The following is a 19,599-nucleotide window of genomic DNA, read 5'->3' as shown; positions in this document are numbered from 1 at the left end:
TCAGGGCCCTGCCGGAAGCACGCCTCGCTTTGGGCTGTTCGCTGGGCGCGCGGATGTGAGGGTCCCGGCGCTGTCCGGCGGGGCGATGCCGGGCAGGCGGTCTTCCAAGGAGAAGAAGCGGCGCCGCTCTCGTTCTTGCTGTCCGGAGGGAGCGTCGGGACCGGGTGGCAGCGAAAGGAAGCGTCGGAGCACTGAGTCTTGTCATGGTGCCGCGGAGGTAGCGCGGGAAGGAGGGGCGGGCGGCTGGCGGCTCTGTCCGCTGCTCTACCCGCTCCGCCTGGGAGCCACGGCGCTCGGACCCGTCTGGGCGTCCTGAGGCGCGACTCACCCCCTGCCGGGCCCGTCCTTTGGGCCGCCGCGGCGAGCGAGGCCTGGTTGTCGCAGCGGGCGGGCTCGGGGAGCAGGTGGCCGTGTTCTCCGCACCCGCAACGCAGGCTCCGCTGGAGCCTGTCAGCGTGTGGCTGCGCAGGGGAGGAAACCCCGCTGGACGGCGCGGACGGGAGCGTGGCGGAGCGGGGATAGTGCCCGGGGGCTCCCCGTGCCTCTCTCTCAGGACACTGGTCTGTGTTTCTCGGGTGTCAGAGGCGCGGGGCGCAAGCTCAGAGGTGGCTGCAGTTGTGGTGCTTGTACAACCAGGCTTGTGAGCTTGTTCTAGAAGGTGTTGCTACGAAAATCTGTGTGACACACACTCCTGAGTGAATGAAAATGTATTTCACAGAATTACAGAATGTTAGGGATTGGAAGGGACCTCGAAAGATCATCTAGTCCAATCCCACTGCCGGAGCAGGAACACCCAGATGAGGTTACACAGGAAGGTAGGTGCCCAGGCAGGTCTTGAATGCCTCCAGAGTAGGAGACTCCACAACCTCCATGGGCAGCCTGTTCCAGTGTTCTGTCACCCTCACTGAGAAGAAGTTTCTTCTCAAATTTAAGTGGAACCTGTTGTGTTCCAGTTTGTACCCATTACCCCTTGTCCTATCATTGGTTGTCACTGAGAAAAGCCTCACTCCATCCTCATGACACTTACCCTTTATATATCTGTAAACATTAGTGAGGTCAGCCCTCATTCTCTCCTCCAAGCTAAAGAGCCCCAGCTCCCTCAGCCTTTCCTCATAAGGGAGATGCTCCACTCCCTTCATCATCTTTGTTGCCCTATTTCTAGCTTTTTTTTTTTTTTTTTCCAATAATTGGGCAGGTCTTCCACAGATAGATGAAAGATATATTTTCTGATACAAAGACGGCTTTTATTTTCAGAAGACTGTGCCACACAGGAATTTTATGCCAAGTTTCTTCTTTTCAGGATAGCTGTAAATTATGAGATTAGTGACTTAATTGCACAGCAAATCAGAGAGGTGGATTTCTTCTGCCTGATAGCATGCTTTTATTTATAAGCAGCAGCTAGGTATTTGCAGGTAATATTTTCCAGTTAATATTTAAAAACTACTTCTTGCCTTTTGAAGCTTTTGCATAATTGATTTCAGGAACCACAAATGCAGTTACCTTGCAAACTAAAACACTATTGGAATCTCAGAAGTCCACTTTAAGATGTCAGTTATGAAGGGAAAACTCTTGCAAGCACAAATGAAGCTGCAAGTTTCCTTATTCTTTATTTTACTAGAAAATTTGAAAATTGTACTTTCTCTCCGTGATTTTAGGAAGCCAAATGCAATGCACCGTCTGGAGAAAAAGCAGAAGAAGCTGAGCAACCCAGTGATATAGAAGAAGGAGGATTAGATCTCAATGTGTCACTCAAGCCTGTCAGTTTCTACATCACAGACAAAAAAGAAATGCTTCAACAATGTTTCTGTGTCATAGGGGAGAAAAAACTACAGAAGATGCTGCCTGATATTTTAAAGGTACTGAAATACACTTAACTTTTATATACCTTTTAAAAACTTGAATGCTTGTGTAACAAAACACATTTATCTCTTAGGTTTAGTGGACTTCCAGCTTAAAAACTACCTGTGTGTTTCTTAAAGACTACGTCAAATCTCTGAAAGTGAGCCATTTTAAAGATCTGATATAGTTATTCCAGCTTACTCTTTTTTTTCCACTGCTCAGACATTGCTGAGTTATAGACTGATGATTTTTATACCGTCTGTATGTACTGGTTAGTTATATGCCAAAAGAGTTTAATCATTGCATGGAGTCAATTCAGTAGCGTTGTTCACTAATAAATATGCTTATTTGTTAATAAATTTTTACTTCTGTTTGTGTCAGCTGAACCATTTTGTATGGTGCTAAAGCACTGTCTGAGATAAGACAATAAAGCCCCTTCATGAAGCTTCTGAAGCTGTAGCTTCTGTGGACTTCAATGTTAGTATTGCTAGAGTTTTACTGGCTTAGAACATATGCTTTTCTTTTTAAGGCTTGTGAACTGCAGGGTTTGGTAAAAATAAATTAATCTAGCAGCCTGTACAGAAGAAGAGGCTGCATGTAAAATGTCATTTCTGTGATGTTTGCTAACAGTTTAAAATTTGTCTTTAATTTTTTTCTTTGTGAGTCATATTACTAGTATAAGGGAGGCAGGACTTCTTTGTTTTAAACACGTAGTGAATTGCATGCAGTCTCATCCACTTCTCATCTCTGGGAGAAGAGAAGAAAAGAGGTCTGGAGCAGCTGGAGGCAGAGGTGTTACTGAATTTGAAAGGAAGTTGCCTGTTGGTGTAGAACCAAAACTGCAGTAAAGTTGTGAATGTTAAAATATCCTCAGCATTTTCTAATTTTGGTGCTTATACGTGGTCTCATAGTTCATTTGAAAGTGTCAAATTATCACTCTAGTTCATCAAGAGGACACCAAATAGTACAAAAAATGTAAGGGTAACTGGAATTCCGATAAAATGTGTGGCAGCATGTAGTATGTTTCAAGCATGACAAATGGATCATGATTTGCGTATTTCGTAGGTTTTCTTTATTATGTTATGCAGCTGTTGGTATGTTACCAACAGCAGTGTTTGTTTCAGTTCCTGAACTTGGATTCAACAGTTGTCTCTGGGCTTTGTAAGCTTAATTATGCAATCCATCTGCTCCTGAATTATGGAGAATTAGGAGTAATCAGGGCTACAGTTGTTTGCTGTTCTGTGCTTCACATGGATGTCTCATTATTTCTACTAAGTGATACAGGTGCAGTGGAAACTCCAAGCTGTAGGTTGAGTAACTCATAGTGTGTATTGCTTATTTTTTCAGAAAAAAATACAGACACAATTTTTGGTAGCTGTCAAAACTGAAAAAACGCCTGCCTATTGTTCTTCAATAGTTGCATCAATGCAGGTCAGAATAGGGAAGGGACTTTCAATCTAGGTTAGCTCTTCATTCAGAACAGTTGGAACACTACTTACATTCATAGTTACTCTGTCCTAAGAAATTTTTAGTAGCTCGTGGTCTGTCTTATTTGTCTTCTTAGAGCTGTTCCATGGATGAAATCAAAAGGCTTTGTTTGGAGCAGTTGGAGCTGTTATCTGAAAAAAAACTGTTGAAGATACTTGAAGGTATGAACAAAACTTTTAGGTACCACTGCACACCAGAGAACAGTCTGCCTCTAAACGGAATTTTCACTGAATATCTAGCTACTAATATATAAACACACATACATATGAATAATTATGTATTAGTGTGTTTATGTGTTAGTATACATATTTATTAGTGTTTCATTTAGGCACATGCTAATAGTATATACATAGTGTCTAGATATGTATCTATGTATGCTGGTTTTGATCTTTTAAGCTTGGATGAAATAATGCATTTATTTAGAACCTATTAGGGATAGGTTCAGGAACACAATAGTATAAACTTCTTTTTGTTAGTACCCAAAATAAGAACAAAGCTTTTGACGTGGTGGAAAAAAAACGAAGCTAGGAGTCTAGAAATATTGTTTGAAATCCGTTATTTACGTAAACTGACATTAAGTTGCCTCCTGGTTCTCTGCAGGGGGAATCTGACACACTGAAAACCATTTTGATTGTATTAGCAATTGCACTGCAGTATTCAGTGTGGTTAAAGGATTCGTGGTGGATCCCTGTACTTTGCTGAGACACACAGTCCATGTACTTTGATTAAGGACATTTCACCTTTTCAGTATCTAATTGAACTTCCAGTTGATATTTAAGGGCTGTACAATTTATTTGTAAACACATTGCTCTCTTCTCAATTGAATGGAATTCTTCAAATCTTGAATGCTGCAGAATACTTTCTATTAATTCTGTTCTCCTGTGCTTGCTTTTTAGTGCCTATAGTATTGTACTAACAATAGCTATTCTGATTTTTTTGGTAATGCAGTGTCACTGAACAGTGTCAGCCATGTGGCTAGCAGAAAACTCACAAATAAGATTTTTGATTTTGAGTAAGTCTGATTTAGAACATCTGATTGCAATTCAGAGTAAGCGTAACTATATAGCATTAATTGTATTACCTGCCTAAGTGTTCATGTTTGAAACTGTGTATATTTAGGCAAGGTTGGAGCTGATTCTGATACTGAGGAGGAGACAGATGGAGGAGACAAGACTGGAGGTGAATCAGTCCGTCAGTGAGTAAAAGATAAAACATTTAAAAGCTTAATTTAAAGATACTAAACAATACAGGGATTTTTCATGAGGAATGATCAAATGTAATGTTGAAAGACACCGTCACTATACCCTTAATTATGTGATTACCTGAGTTGAATGCCAATGAGTTGTGACTGCTAGCATGCACTAAACTTAAAAACGTGGCTTTGTCACTGTATAATATTTAATGTGTCTCGGGCATATAGCTGAGTTTCATAGTGCTGTTACTGCCTGGCAGTTGAGTTGTGCTAATTGAGCATGTGCGCACTCCTAACCTGCAGCAGAATTGAAGTAATATGGTTTAGGTTAACCCTCTTTAAGTGAGCTAAAGCAGGTTGAGTAACCTCTTCCTACTTAGGGTAGTGAACTGTGTTAAGTGTATTTTCAATTCAGCAGAGATGTCTCTCTTCTCTTCCACCGTTTTCTGGTCCTTACTCCTGCCCCAGTTGAAGCAGCACTGATACTCATCTGTTCCCATGTTCTCTGTTAGGGATGTTGTAGAATGTCTAGAGTTTCAAGAGCAGTGGCTTCTGGTTTCTTATTCTTAGGTTGGCATCTGTCAGTTTTGTAAAGGCTAACGCTTTTTAACCTTTTATTAAAATGCTTGTCTGTTTTTTAAAGACAAATCTTGTGTAGTGTTTTACTAGGTCACTTCTTGAACTGGTGAACTCTTTCTGACAGTTTCTATGGAAATAGTGTAGGAGAAGAGAAAGTTACTGGTTATTACCCACAATGTATCAAATTTTGTATGTAGAATGTGCTTGTAGAAGACAAAATAAAAAGCTTTTCTGTTTTCATTGCTGACCTGATTACAGCTGATCCCCAGATTCAATGCACAAACTTAATAAACTTCTGAGACAATATACCAGTGTTTAGGCAGATTAAAGTACCTCTTGGTTGCTGGTGTGGTTAGTTCATCTAAATTTACTAAATAGGAACAAATGGATGGAAAGGTAGTGATCATAATCCAAATTTCATTTTTCTGGTTAGTATTTATAATTTTACAGGGATCTGGTTTCTGATCCTGTCTTTGATTCAGAACAAGTTAGGAAGTTGCTGAATGAAGTAAATTTTTTTGTTCACATCTCATTATGCATCATACAAATATATGACAAAATGAAGTGATACCAAGTTAAGTGATGTTTCAGTTTCTCTCATGTGGTACAGTTTCAATACCCTCTGATGCTGTTTCTTCTAGGATTCCATTTGGAGCTGATTGTGACTGTATCCCCAACTTTGTAATTTTTTCCTTCAATGATCTGGGAATGGTGTCAGTACATGTTTATGGACCTATTTTTTCTGAATTTGGTCATTGCCTTCTGCTGGCTATTTAAAAAGGCAAAATAAAAAATTAAAAAAGAACTACAAAATACTCTAAATATCAGGTCTCTTTACTTAAAAGAGTATCTGTTAAAGAAATGAAGCAGGATTTACCATTTTTTAGCTAGTTGCTATATGAAGACACTTAAGCTGTTTGCCCATGACAAGTAGGAAAGTTTCAGGAAAATGACATCTATAGAATCTAAATTGCAGTTTGGAAGTCTAGTGTCTTTACACTATGCAGATAATATTCCAGGCATAAGCAGCAAGTAGACCAAAATGAGTTTGTGTTGAAGTACAGCAGAATTAAAACTGACCAAGTTCTTTAACAGTTGATGCAGTGATGAAAAACTGACAAAGCTGCATCACCTTACATCACTGATAAGAAAGATGTAAGCAGTTAACTGACAGCAAAATCAAGAAGAAATTGTGTTTAAGAAATTGTGTTTAAAAAAAGTAACAGAAACTGAGAGGTGTTGATCAAAATTACAGAGCAGATTGCTTCCTTTGACCAATAGGATGGTTTAAGGGCCCCTGGTTTTTGTGTCTCTGTCTCCATCCTGGTAATTTGATGTTTTAGACCTGTGCAAAATGGCCAGAGAAGATATGCTGGTGTAGGAATTGTGGCTTTTCTAATTTTTAATGCAGTGGGTTAAAAAGCAGTATGCTACACACATTCTATCTGAGAACCTTGGCTTATAGCTTCAACTAGGTGCAAGCTTTAGCAAAAAAAACCAAAAAGGGAAAGCTGTTTGAATAATAGAAGAAAAAAAAGGAGTAGGACAAAATAGGTGAAATGAGGAAAATTAAGGTTTTATATTAATCATTAAGCACAGTGCTCAGTAAGTAGAACAATATTATGCTTTTGCAGCTGTCATGAGCCCTGTTTATTAAATAGGTCTAATCTGTGAGTGTTGAGGTTAATTTTTTCACAAACTGTGTAAGTAAATATAAATGCAAGTTTGCAGAACTTGTGCTTCAGCTGGAAGATCAAGAAATCAGTGTGCTGGTGTGACTGAAAGTTTATTTTCTTCATGCAGTTTGAAATTTTTCTTTTTTGTAGCTAGCATGGTCATTGTTTGGATTTAGTTTGAAGAGAAGATAACTCCCTGGGACAGAATGTTTTTCCCCCCAGTAATTTTCCATTGTTTTTGAGTTGGAACAAAGAGAATGTAAGAACTTACTGCTAGCTTAGTTGTTGACTGAAAGCCAAGGGTCTGGTTTTCTGGCTGGGGAGATCCATTCCGGTTCTGCTCCATTTCAGTGGAGTTCTGTTCGGTAGTTTCTTTCTTTTGACCTTTTGTCATCCTGCTGTTTGCAGAGGCCTCTGGGCCTTTCTGCTTTTTTCTTTCTTCTGTCTCTGGGATCAGCTGTTGGGACCAGGTGCTGCTCCCTAGGACTGGCTACTCGGTGTGGACAGGGTTCGTGAGGAATTATGCTATCACTTATTTTATATTTTGTTTTAATTTTATATAAATATTATTAGTAGCATATTTGTATTTTGTTATTTTATTAAACTTTTTATCTCTGTCCATGTGTTTCTCCCTTCTCTTTTGATTGTATCCCCTATTTGAGGGGTGTGTATGTGCAGAGTGAGTGAGTGGCTGTCGTGGTTTTGATTGCTAGCTGGGGTTAAAACGCGATATTTAGTAGGCAGGGAGACTAAAGATGCAACAGTGAAGGAAAAAGTGAAAACTGCGTTGCTAAGCTAAATTTTGGTTGTTTGAAATAATTAATGCATTTTTAATTACAATCTGAGTTTAAATGGGTGAATTTGTTTGCCATGGGAAAAGACTTTTCAGAATGAAAAAGGCAGTTTCTTTTTTTATGTTTTCACTTTTGGTTCTTCCCATTTGTCTTCATTACTTGTGGTTTTCTTGTAAATGACCACTTTTTTTCTGCATTCTATTAATGACACAACATTAAAACTGCTTTATTTTAAATCCAACATGTCTTAATTGTTTTCACGGAAATGTATATGTGGGAAGGGAAAGTGTGAATAGCAAGTCTTAAAAAATTAGTTAAGAAGTTAAATTAGTTAATTAGTCTTAAAGATTAGTTGATCTAGTAAAAAATTTAACTGATGGGAAATATACTGCTTTGTGTCTTTCATCCTTGTCCTCGAAGAAAAAAAATTCGAGAAACTTATACCTTTAGCAATATTCTTATATCAATAGATAGCTTAAATCAGTACATCTGAAGAAATTACAAGTGTATCAAAATATAGAGACTTTCTTAGAAGGCTATAGTTCACACTGCGTATTTTTTTTCCCAAAATAGGCAAATTTTTATCTGTCTCTGAAGACCCGCTTCCTGTCTGTACAGTCTAAAAGTAGCAGGGATTTGAAGAAATTTTTCCAGGTACAGGGAAGACTGCACAATTCAGATCTTTATCTGAAGCTTTTTGATTGTATTACGTCTGTAATTGTCAACTGAACTTTCTTTTTCTTGATGTACATATTCTCATTTTGCCACCAGAACCAGAAGTCCTGAGGTTTTTCCTAAAATTCAGTTTTGTAAAAGCTTCACATACTTCCATTAGCTTGTAAAACACTTAGAAGCAGCTGGTGATAGAATAACAGACCAAGTTAAACACCAGAAATCCTGGAAGAAGCATAGAGAAGAGCTAAAAAACTAGGGTCTGTGTTTGCCAGCAGCTGGAAATTGCTGTTAACGATAGATTTACTTCATTACTTGCAAGCTCTGTGGAGGCACAGTTCTCAGATTTTTGTTATTGTTTCCGTGTTACTGTCTGCAGCATAATACTGTTAAACCAAGAAAATTGCTGTGTCCCAAATTGTCAACTAAATGACAGATATTTAATTTAAAGGAGTTAGCCAATTAATGTCCTGCAAAACTAAGCAGATATTTTTCCAGTCTCATTCAAAAGGTATTGGCATGTTCTTGAGCTATTTCTTTGCTGTTCCCTGAATTGACTCTTTAAATACCCTCCAACAGAAGGACTGAAAGTAAATTGTTTGCTGTAGTAATAAAATATGTATTGAAAGAACAAACATGGTAATATTATAGTGATAATACGCTCATTGGTATAATGTGAGCAAATGATCTTTCACTTTGGAACTCTGATATGCTTATTTTTTTCATTGTGCGAATCTGCAGTTTCATATCCGTTCTTTTAAGAGTTTATAGCCTTTTTACTGCTTTGCAGTCATGAGTGCAGTTTTTGCTTGCTTTGTTTTAGAAAGGTTAGCAGGCTTAAAAGCTTGCCTTGTTTCAACATATTTTCTTGCTGAGTACTGGGCTGTTCACAGACATGCAATTGCCATCTGATGTTTACCCCTCTAGGATTACTTGCTTATCTTCACCATTTGGCATCACTGAAAGAGCAGGCTACTTGAATCACTGAACAGACACATTAGCATTTGACATCTGTTCACTTTCTTGTGATCTCATGGTGTCCTCAAACTTCACCTGTAATTAGACTGCATGTTTTAAAACTCATTAAACTATTTGATTAGCATCTGCCGCTTTCAATGCATTTCCTGAGAAGCACTGCTTCATAAAGACTTTTTTCCTTTTTATTTTTTTTCAATTGCTTATTTTAGTTCGCATTTATTGTGGAAATACACCACTTAAACAAAAGTTTACAGGGCGATTTTGAGGACTCAGGACTTCTAGAAATATTTTTTAAACTTGGAACTGCAAAGGCAAATTTTAGTTTAGGAAGGTACATCATCTGTATGTCAGAGTAGCAGTGATACTGATCTCACGCCTCACTCTGGATATTTAGGTGAATGTTTCTTAAAGACAATTAAAAGCCCTGTCAAAGAAGTATCAACACAACTGTATCATGTTGTTAGACTGTCTTCTAGTCCAGTGCATTAAGATATTTTTTCTGTCACAAAACTTTTCCTGCTGTTCTCCAGCTGCAGTTACTATTGAAGCTTGGAATCCCAACCACCGGTATTACAGTGCTATTTTCTTAATCCTTGGCTGTCCACTCCTCTGACCAGTACCCTTTTTCCTAACCTGTGCTGCTGTCTTATGTTGCTCTGTAAGATGTGGTACCAAATCAGGCTCAAACCCAGATTTCTTTGACAGCAGATTCCTTAAAGTAATATATTCTGTACAGGATCTGTGTGCCTGAGCCCAGGTAAGCATTACACTAGCATGGAGCATGTTGACATGAAAAGCTAGCGTAGGGAAAATTTAAATTTACAGCATTTATCACCAACAAACTGTAGTAGCTATCGTCTTTCTGTTGAAGGAACATAGTGTGGAAATGTTCTATTTTAAAAAGCTGAGTTTGTCTCTTGAAAGAGTGACTTTGAACTTAACTGTCATCCTGAGGGAGTAGTATTTTTAAGGACTGACAAACAAAGGGAGATTGAAGTTGTGTGGGTCACATACTAATGTTGCATGAAATAAGAGGGTATTAAATTTGTATACTGTGCCTTAATTTTAGATTAGCATATCTTCTTATGGTTTGGAAACACGATGTTGTGCTACACTTTCTCAAATATATACTACAGTACAGGTAATTAGGAAAAAATATTTTTTATTAACAAACAGATTTAACAAGATTAACAGGTTGGGAGCAAAACCGGGCTGTGAACTGAAATGCTTCTGCTTGGCCACAAGATGGTGCAAAATGCCCACGTGTTAAATGGAGTATTGCAGGTTAGCCAGCAGTACAGCCCAATGAATTCTGAAAGAGTAAAACTTGCTGTAAAAGGGCTTCTGGGTTCTAAACATTATTTTTCTGACATGACATAGTCTTTAAAGAGCTGTGATTTTACTGCAGTCATTAATGGTGTCAACGCAGCAGGGTGAAACTTTACAAGAAGTTTTGAAGTGTGATTTTTTTTTTTTTTTTAATGTAGTTGTTGAAATGGGTGTAGGTAATTTCACAACCAGTGTTTGAACCATAGAGGTTGCTCTGAGTTTTCTGTCAGAGGGTCGATTATAATTTCTTCAGTGACATTTGGTGTTGGAGCTCAGAGTGATATCAGAGATGTGAAGCTTTTTGGCTGAATACTATCTGTTGAAGATCAGTCTTTCACAAGTGACACATTGCTCTCTAGTGCAGAGATGACTAATCAGCTCAAAATGATGAAGTGTGTGTGCATGAGGGAAGATGGGGTAGGGGCAGCCTAAGCAGCTTTAGCTCTTAGTGATGAACAGGGTGTATCACAACCTTATTTGGTCAAGAGTTTAGTGACTAAGTTAAAAAAATCTTTTGGAGTTGCTGAAGGGGAAAAAGAAAAGGAAATAGATCCTTCCTGATCTGTTGATCAGTAGCTTGTCCTAGATCCACCTGCTCTCCCCAGCTATTGGCACTTGGACACACAAGCCCACAAGGTTTGCATCTCTTTTTTTTTTTCTTTTTTTTCCCCCCCATGCCTGTTCTTTCTCAAACTGCCTCAGTCTATCCCTTTTCCTACCTTTGGTTCCTCCTCTGAACATCTCAGGCTGCCCTGTACGTTTCTACACTCCCCTTAAAAACATCTGCCAGTATGTTCTATGCAATGCTGAAATGTCCTCAGCATCCTATATGGATCCCCCTACTTCTGTAGACAGTAACATCTTTCAGCCTATCAGGTGATTTCTGTAACTGACTTTTCTTACTAGGTTTCATTCCCAGAAAATGGGCTGGTTGATGTCCTTTCACAGCTCTTGGAGCAACTTGGGCAGGGTGATCCCTCTGTGTTGATCAAGTTACTAGGGTTCCTCTGCTCACTGTTTATGTGTGCACCTTAGTGCTGATGTTGACTCACCGTTAAGCGCTTAACGTAATAGACAAGAAGAATGCGACAGAGAACTGTGATAAGCCTTGGCAAGTGACAGGAGAGCAAAACCTGAAATTTCTGGTAAGGTGTGCTGTGGCAGCATCATGGACAGATTTAGATGGTGGTCTGTGCTGGCTTTGGGCTTAACCCCACCCAGTAATGGAGGTGGGTGGGTAAATGTTGCTACCCTGGAGTCTAACACTGTCTCAAAGCAGAGGACCAGTTAGATTTTGATCTTTGGCTGTGGTCTGGAGCCTGACAGCAACAGTGCAGAGTAGGTGTTCCCTGTGAGCTAGCCTAGGCGGGCTCACTGGAGTGATAATTGGGGTGGGTCTCAGTTGACTTTGACCACGTGGGCATGTCTACGAGTGTAAAACTTTTCCTCACAACCTGTTGTCTGTTTGATCCACTTAAAAAATTGAACATGGTAATGCCATGTTGTCCGGTTCTTTTTCTGCTCCAGCAGCAGGAAGACTGAGACACTGGTTAACATGTCTAAACCATCTCATACAGCAGATCTAATTTTATTTGTTGCATTTCTAGGCTTTATTTTACATCTAACAGGTAAGGACTGTAATCCATCTTGCAATACCTCTGGCCTTTGTAGTACCAGACTGATGAGTAGAATAGAAAATAAATTATAAAACTCTGTTTGTGAAGAGGCAAAGTTTAAACAATTTTCTGAAGGAGTTAGCTGTATGTACAGAACTTCCCACTCAACATAGCTATTTGAACATGTGGTTTGTATCCGTTCTGTCTCTTTCAGCCCTCCTTGGGAATGGAAAATCCAACAGAAGTTAAAAGGTTGAGAGAATAGTTCTTGACCAAGCAGGAAAGTAAACTGAAAGGATACATATCACTGAGTTCTGAGAAAAATGCGTAACAGTAAATGGTCTGCTCCTAGTTTGTTATAATGGCATTGGACAATACATTTATCTTTCCTTACTTAAGGTGCAGAGCATATAACTATATTTTTTAGGTGCTGTGTGCATATGAAAACAGTGACCCATTCTTTTTAATCAATTATTGCATGCTGCCATACACATTTATTACAATGGGCATAAAAAGTGAAAGAAAGAGCCTATTGATTTGTAGTCTTTGCTATTACAGAAAAGGAAATAGCAATCAAAATAACTGCCTGTCAGACCAGGATGGCTAGAAGTATTGCAGAGTTCTCCCTCCTGATATAGCCATTGGACAACTGAAAAAGAAAAAAAATCTTTGACAGCACAATTTTAGTAAAAGCTTTCAGGCCATTCCTGAAAAGGTTTCCTTGAGTCATTATATTTGAATTTGTGATACCAGAATACTGCTGCCCTTTTTTTAGTGCTGTTTAGCTCCCACAGGCAGGATAGTTGCATTGAATCCATATTAATATGTATGAAACAAATGCCACATCTACATTCAGGGTAGGAAACTGGCAATTCTACTGTCAAAATGCTCACTAAAGATGGCAGTTGTACTCTTCTGGATTCTGGATCCTTCTGCCTTCCTTCTTCCTGGATATTTCACAGTATTTTCACAGTTTGTGTAACTAGTATATGTGAAATGTGTGAAGAATGTGAACATTTCACAGAAGTATATCTTCATTATCCTTTGTATAAAGCAGTTGAAACCTAGCAAGTAAAGGGTAGAAATTTTTAAATAGAAGAAATAGAGAAATGCCTGAGTTGCATTTAATTTAAAAAAGTGTCCTTGTGTGAAACTATGAGGTTGTGATGTAGGGGAGGTGGGTGATGGTGGCATGATGGTAACTTCATGGAAACAAATTCTCAATTTCAAAAGAAAACAGTAAATAGTGTTTGAATACAACTGAAATGATAGCTTTTTCAAGTCATTTGCCTGTGTGACAATTTGAGTTTTAGAGAAAAGCTTCTAATATTATGGAGAGGCTCCCAGTGAAGATTGTTATTCTAAAAGGCTAGGGTGTAGTAGAAATAATTGCTTTATCCTTGTGTATGGCTAGCAAAGGGAAAACAAAAAAGGCTTATTCTCCAGTGCTTAGATTAGTGCTCTGTATGTTCTATTTAACTTTATTCATACTGTAGCTGGCCTATAGGCTTACCAGCACGTAATTTCGTAAGTTAATATTTTTTAGAAAAGTTCTCTTAAATTGTAAACGATGTAGGTTAAAATGTCATCTTACTTCTTTCCAGACAGGACAACAGTATAGACTCTACTTCCTCTCTCAGAGAGGACAACAAGCTGGAAAGTCAGGAATTAAAACAAGGTATGTAGTGGAGAAAGCTGAAATTTTGTTCTCTTGGTGTTGAGCAGTGACTAATTCCAGATAATTGATAGCTTTCTTTTGAACAATAGCTGCAATCGCAAAGAAGCATCATCTTACAAATCAGCTGATGTGGGTTTACAACCTTTCAATTGCTCCCAATTCCAGAAAAGGAGAGAGAAACGCTGAAGATGACATTGTGTAGGAACTTTGGCTACTTAATTCTGTGAGAATGGAGGTTTTTTTGTGACTAGAAACAAATGGTAGCTCTTCAGAGTTTGCTAGTTTAGCTTCTGGAACATGACTGAAGCTCTTGCAAGGCTCATTTGGCTCTTCAGATCTAGTTTTTCAGCTGAAGAGGATCTTTGGTCATTTCAATTTCTTGGTATGTAGGTAATTGCTAATACTACTATTACCGTTTGCTGAATTCTTCGAGAATCAGTTTTATTTTCTGTTGAGATGATCGTAAGAGCCTGCAGTACCCTGTTTTGACATTCACAGAAATCCATTATAATAATGGTTTGCCGAAGGACTGCTTGTAATTTAATCATTTTGTTCAATCTTGATATATGATATCTTACTTGGATTGTGCAGAGCTGAGGTGCAATGAAATGGTGTCTAACACCCACCACTCCTGATAACTGGCATAGTTTTCTTGGACTCAAAGCCAGTAGAAGTACACACTCAAATCTTTGAATCTCTGAGGATGAACATTTTGTGGTGTATGTTTTCTTCTTTTAAATGCAAAAATGTAACGGATAAGACATTCAGGTACTGCAGTGATAAGCAGAATAGAAAATGCAAAAGCAGGGAAGTTAGTTGTATAGAGTACCTGCTGTGTAAGGAAACAGTTCTCTTAACCTGCAGCAGTATTTGTTTCATTTCAGTCATTAAGTCAGCACCATATAACAACTGCCAGTATTATTCTGGGCATGAAACACTAGAATTGTAGATGTTTCTGTCTGTTTGTTTTCATTTGCACTAGCTGTATGCAGTAACTGTTAGAAATAGCTTTTCTCATCAAAGAATGTTGCAAATTCTTAAAAGCCATATTTATCTTCTGCAAAAGTCAAACATTACTTGCTTCCTGCAACTCCTATTTCACAATTCAGAATGTTGTCGAAAAGATGTGTCTTGGAATGACTTTCTGAAACATGTTTATTTCTGAAATAATTAGTGAGGGGAATTAAATGGAGAAGGAAGGAGTCGTAATAAAAGCATCAAAACTTTAGGAGCAGGTTGCTATGGCTTTGTGAGCCCTGCTTTACATGTTGCTGGTTGTACTATATGGAGTTACCTTAGAACTGACATATTCCCTGCAGATCTCTTCCACTTTTTTATTATCAAGGGGACCTGATGACCATTGCAGGTGGTTGCTTCATAGTTGCTTTTTATGACTTAATCAACCAGAGTATCATGTTCTCTTTGAGTAAGAGGATGATTAGTTAAAGGGATTAAAATCATAGGTCCTGTCTGTGTTAGACTGCATTATCATTTTTTTTTTAATAGCTTGAATGATATTAAAAAAGAGCAACACACAGAGGAAATATTTGCTTGGATTTCCAGTGTATTGTTTGTTTTGTTGTTGATAAGCAATCCTTGCAAATCTGTGCTACTAGCCCTTCAGATCTGAAGATCAGGAACCAATGAGATGGATGGATGAAACTAACAATTCCAAAAAAAAAAACTGAACAGTTCAGTGAAAAAGAACCTTTTAAAGTCAGGTATCAGCATACTAACTTTAAGCATCAGAGAGTCACAGAATTGTTTAGGTTAGAAGGGCTGTTTTGAGCTCATCAACCCCAATCCCCCTGGTCAAGCAGGTCAGCTAGAGCAGGCTACCCAGAAGCACCTGCTGTTGAGGTTTGAGTATGTGCAAGGATGGAGACTCAACTTCTCTGGGAGACCTGCTCCAGTGTTTGATGACCCTCAGAGTAAAAATGTCTTTACAGCTGTTCAGATGGAACTTCATGTGTTTTATTTTTTGCCCATTGCCACTAGTCCTGTCAGTGTGCAGTACTGAGAAGAGTTTGGCTTTCATGTCTTCATGCTCTGCCATATTTTTAAAAGAGAATGAACCACAGATCTTTAGCTCTAAAATCTCATGATTAATTAACAGGGACACTGCCATACCTTTGGATAGTGGTATAAATTGGTGGTATAAACAATTACAAAACCTTTAGAATCAGTAACTTTACTGTCATCTGACTATAAATGGTACGTTTTAAGCAAGAACCAATCCTACAATAAGTTACCACAGATACAAAGGTTGGTGAAGGGCTAATAACTTCTGAATCCAATATTTCAAAAGCAATAGTCTCTCTGTAGCCAAATTGTGAGAACTGTTACTCAGGTTCTATTAAGAGTTTTGCTTTTATTTTATTTCACTGCCTCTTCTAACTTTTTGTGAACATAAACTTTGAGCCAGCACTAAATGCCAATGCCATCAGTTTCCCATGTTTTTACCGAGTTAAATACATCTGAAATACCTGTGGTAGATTCTGAGTAGTTGCACTATAAATGGAGTTTCTATTAATTTTAGTACAGTGCCTCACTATAGTGTCTGACACCTCTTAAAATACAAAAATAGTTCTAAAGTCTCATTTTAAAAATTGCATTTTGAAAACTAAGTTTGCTTTAAAGATAATAAACAGTAATCAGTTTTGCACTGCAGAGGCTTCCTTTGATATGAAGCCTTATGACATTTTAATTAGGAAAATAGATTGTGTAACTCCATAGGCTGGAATAGATTTTCCTGGAATTGCTGCTTTGCTGTACTGCAAAATTGGCATAAAAATGCATTAACACTTGTCTAAATTAAATCGACCTTAAAAGTTGGCAGAGAAAAAGAAGAGGAATTATTTTTTTTTAAATTCATAGATCTTTTTGCCACTCTTTTAATCTACAGAGAAACACTTTAAGCAGAAGCTTAAAGAAAAATGGTTGGAAGAAAAATGATTCTGTCAGGCGACTGTGTGATTGTTACATTTGTGTTGTAGGCAAGGGAGAAGATAGTGATGTCCTCAGCATAAATGCAGATGCATATGATAGTGACATAGAAGGCCCGTGTAATGAAGAAGATGGTCCAGGTGTGCAAGAAAACACTGTCAGAAGTGGAGCTGGCCAAATAGATGACCTTCAGAAGGACATTGAGAAAAGCGTGAATGAGATACTGGGGTTGGCAGAGTCCAGCCCAAAGGAGCCAAAAGCTGCAGCCTTAGCTGTTCCTCCGCCAGAAGATGTTCAGCCATCAGCACAGCAGCTGGAGCTTCTGGAACTTGAGATGAGGGCCAGAGCTATTAAGGCTCTAATGAAAGCTGGTGATGTAAAAAACCAGCCCTGAGATTTAGATTTAATTTTCAGTACTTGTTTTGGAGGATGTGATGTCGGTTCTCTTCAGTGACATTTGGGTTGGGTATGACATTCCTCGTTCAAACCCTCTTGTGTATTCTGTCCTGTGGCTTAAACCATTGACAGCTGATTTTATTGCCTTTCATGTACTGCGTCCGTGACATGCAGAGAGTGGTTTAATGCTTCGCTGAGATCAGGTCTCTGTGCTGGGTTATCTTCTCAAGGAGTCGCACCATGTATATGAACTATGCCAGGAACCTGTTTCCTTCCAGAAAGATGAGGAGAATCAAGTTCGTTGTAACCCTGTAGTTAGATATGGGGAAGAAATTTTTTACAATGAGGGTGTTGGAACCTTGGAACAGGTTGCCCAGAGATGGTAGATGCCCCATCCCTGGAGACATTCGAGGCCAGGCTGGATGGGGCTCTGAGCAACCTGGTTTAAGCAAAGGACATCCCTGCTCATTGCAGAGGGGTTGGACTGGATGACCTTTCAAGGTTCCTCCTATCCTAAACCATTCTATGATAAATTACTAGCTATTTTATTTATTGGTAACTTGTTAAACTACTTGAGAAACTTGATTTATATGTACTTCATTAAAAATACCATTATTAAGAGGTGTCTTGTCATGTGACTGCCTTCAGCGTTCTGTGATGGGATTTGAGATTGCTTATTTCTCCTTGGGGCCCAGCTCATCATAATTTAGCTATTCTAGTCAAAATGAATGATGATTCATTTAAAAGCATACTTAATTTTTAGAAAGTTCAATTCCTAAAGGGACGAATTTTTTCATTTCAAATAAACAGTTGAACCATATTATTTTCAGAGTTACGAAAGTGCCTGAAACAGACAAATAGCAGGATTTTTGTAATGTTGGTCATTTAATTTTGTCACTCTCCGCTGCTCTTCTATCTCCTGTGTCATAAATGAAATAAAGAAAATAGAGTTTTTTCTTGACTCTAAAGCTTTTTTTGTGAATACTTGGTATAATATTTAGAGCAATTCAGCAAGTCAGACTATTTAGAAGACCTTGTGTTTTTAACATTTAATGGACACAGTCCTGTAAATAGAAAAATCCACCTAATTTCAGTATATATATATATACTTTTTTTAGAAAGGACATTTAATTTATTTATATCTCTTACAAAGGTTTTAAAATAGTAATTCTGCTTTTATCCTTGTCAAGGGTATTTCTCTGTATGTAAATTGTATTATAGGATTAATTTTTCTGCTATGACTTCTTAAAACAATAAAAATAATTCTGCTTTTCTTTAGATGTATTGCTGGTTTATACTTAACTGCTAATCAAATGACTATTAAAATATTTCTGTGTGTATTTGTTTACATTCACACACAGAAATTGATTTTTTTTTTTTTTAAATGTATGAAGTTTACGAATGCAGTCCTTGTTAAGTAAAATTATGTATTATTGTTCCTGTCTTTCTCCTGGTTTTTATTTAGAAACCAGATTAGATACTTTGCAACAGTTGCATAGATAATTTCCACATGCAGTTTTATAATATGCAGACATTTTTGTATTCAAATATTATGTCTTGAATTTTATTACAAGTTTTATAATTTTATTTTTTCACTCTCCTTTTTTAACCCTTTTTTTCTTCCCCCCCCGCCTTTTTTTTCAGCTCACTCCCTCTGCCCCTTCCTTTTTAGCCCGTTTTCCACCCTTTTCTCTTTCTTTGTTTATAGTCATGTACATTGTCTTTTGAAACAAACTTCTTAAATATTTCTTAAACTATGATTGATTTCCTCTGGAATGAACAGTATTGTAAGTAAAACAGTTGCAAAACAGTGCAGTGTAAATTTCACTATAAACTAAAGCCTTCATTAAATACAGATGAGAAGATTACAGTGTGTGTTCACTAAATGATGTCAGTGACCTGGGTAAATTTCACCTGACTGTAATCAGCTATCTGTGGCAACAACATCTTTCTATTATTTTTTAGGAAATGGAGGATGTGAGTTAGAATGTATATATACAATTGGAAAGGTAACTATCTCAGAATATGTGTGTGTTGTCTTCAGTTAATTTCATTTGTCTGTTTGGTGAACTTGTGGTTTGAGTACAGAGAAACAAAGACAGGTAATGACTGACAGTTGGCAAAACCTAGATGTGCTGTCTTGTAAGTTCGCGGGCTAGTGGAAGTATGTGAGACTGTGAAAATGAGTTTTACTTCTGCTTTGGTTTGATCATGGAATCATACAAGAATTTTGGTTCTAAAAGAACTTTAAGATCATTGACTCCAACCTAACACTGCCAAGTGCTCTAAACCATGTCCCTGAGAACCTCATTGATGCATCTTTTAAGCCCCTCCAGGGAGGGTGACTCAACCACTTCCCTGGGCAGCCTGTTCCAATGCTTGACAACCATTTATGTGAAGTTCTTCCTAATATCCA

At 38.0% G+C, this 19,599-nt stretch overlaps 1 protein-coding gene across 2 annotated transcripts; it reads left to right on the top strand.

The window, feature by feature from the left end:
• On the top strand, nt 1-18,297 carry CAAP1 (caspase activity and apoptosis inhibitor 1). Of its 2 annotated transcripts, XM_065861732.2 has the most exons (7): nt 88-217; nt 719-815; nt 1,656-1,856; nt 3,404-3,488; nt 4,447-4,522; nt 13,768-13,841; nt 16,838-18,297. In XM_065861732.2, the coding sequence occupies exons 2-7, from the start codon at nt 798-800 to the stop codon at nt 17,179-17,181; spliced, it is 798 nt and encodes a 265-aa protein (XP_065717804.1). In that variant the 5' UTR covers nt 88-217; nt 719-797; the 3' UTR covers nt 17,182-18,297. The 2 variants fall into 2 exon arrangements, with proteins under 2 accessions (XP_065717803.1, XP_065717804.1); XM_065861731.2 differs by lacking the exon at nt 719-815 and having other exon boundaries at nt 1-217.
• Nucleotides 18,298-19,599: the final 1,302 nt, after the last annotated feature.

This window comes from Patagioenas fasciata, chromosome Z (genome assembly GCF_037038585.1).
Source record: "Patagioenas fasciata isolate bPatFas1 chromosome Z, bPatFas1.hap1, whole genome shotgun sequence".
Taxonomy (NCBI): domain Eukaryota; kingdom Metazoa; phylum Chordata; class Aves; order Columbiformes; family Columbidae; genus Patagioenas; species Patagioenas fasciata.
Note: the sequence above shows the minus strand (reverse complement) of the source record. Positions and strands in the feature narration are given on the sequence as shown.

Excerpts from the sequence above, each read along its gene's own strand:
- CAAP1 (XM_065861731.2), top strand. The coding sequence starts at position 86 with ATGCCGGGCAGGCGGTCTTCCAAGGAGAAGAAGCGGCGCCGCTCTCGT. Across the intron at positions 218-1,655 it reads CTTGTCATGGTGCCGCGGAG|GAAGCCAAATGCAATGCACC; the intron begins GTAGCGCGGGAA and ends CCGTGATTTTAG. Across the intron at positions 4,523-13,767 it reads GGAGGTGAATCAGTCCGTCA|ACAGGACAACAGTATAGACT; the intron begins GTGAGTAAAAGA and ends ACTTCTTTCCAG.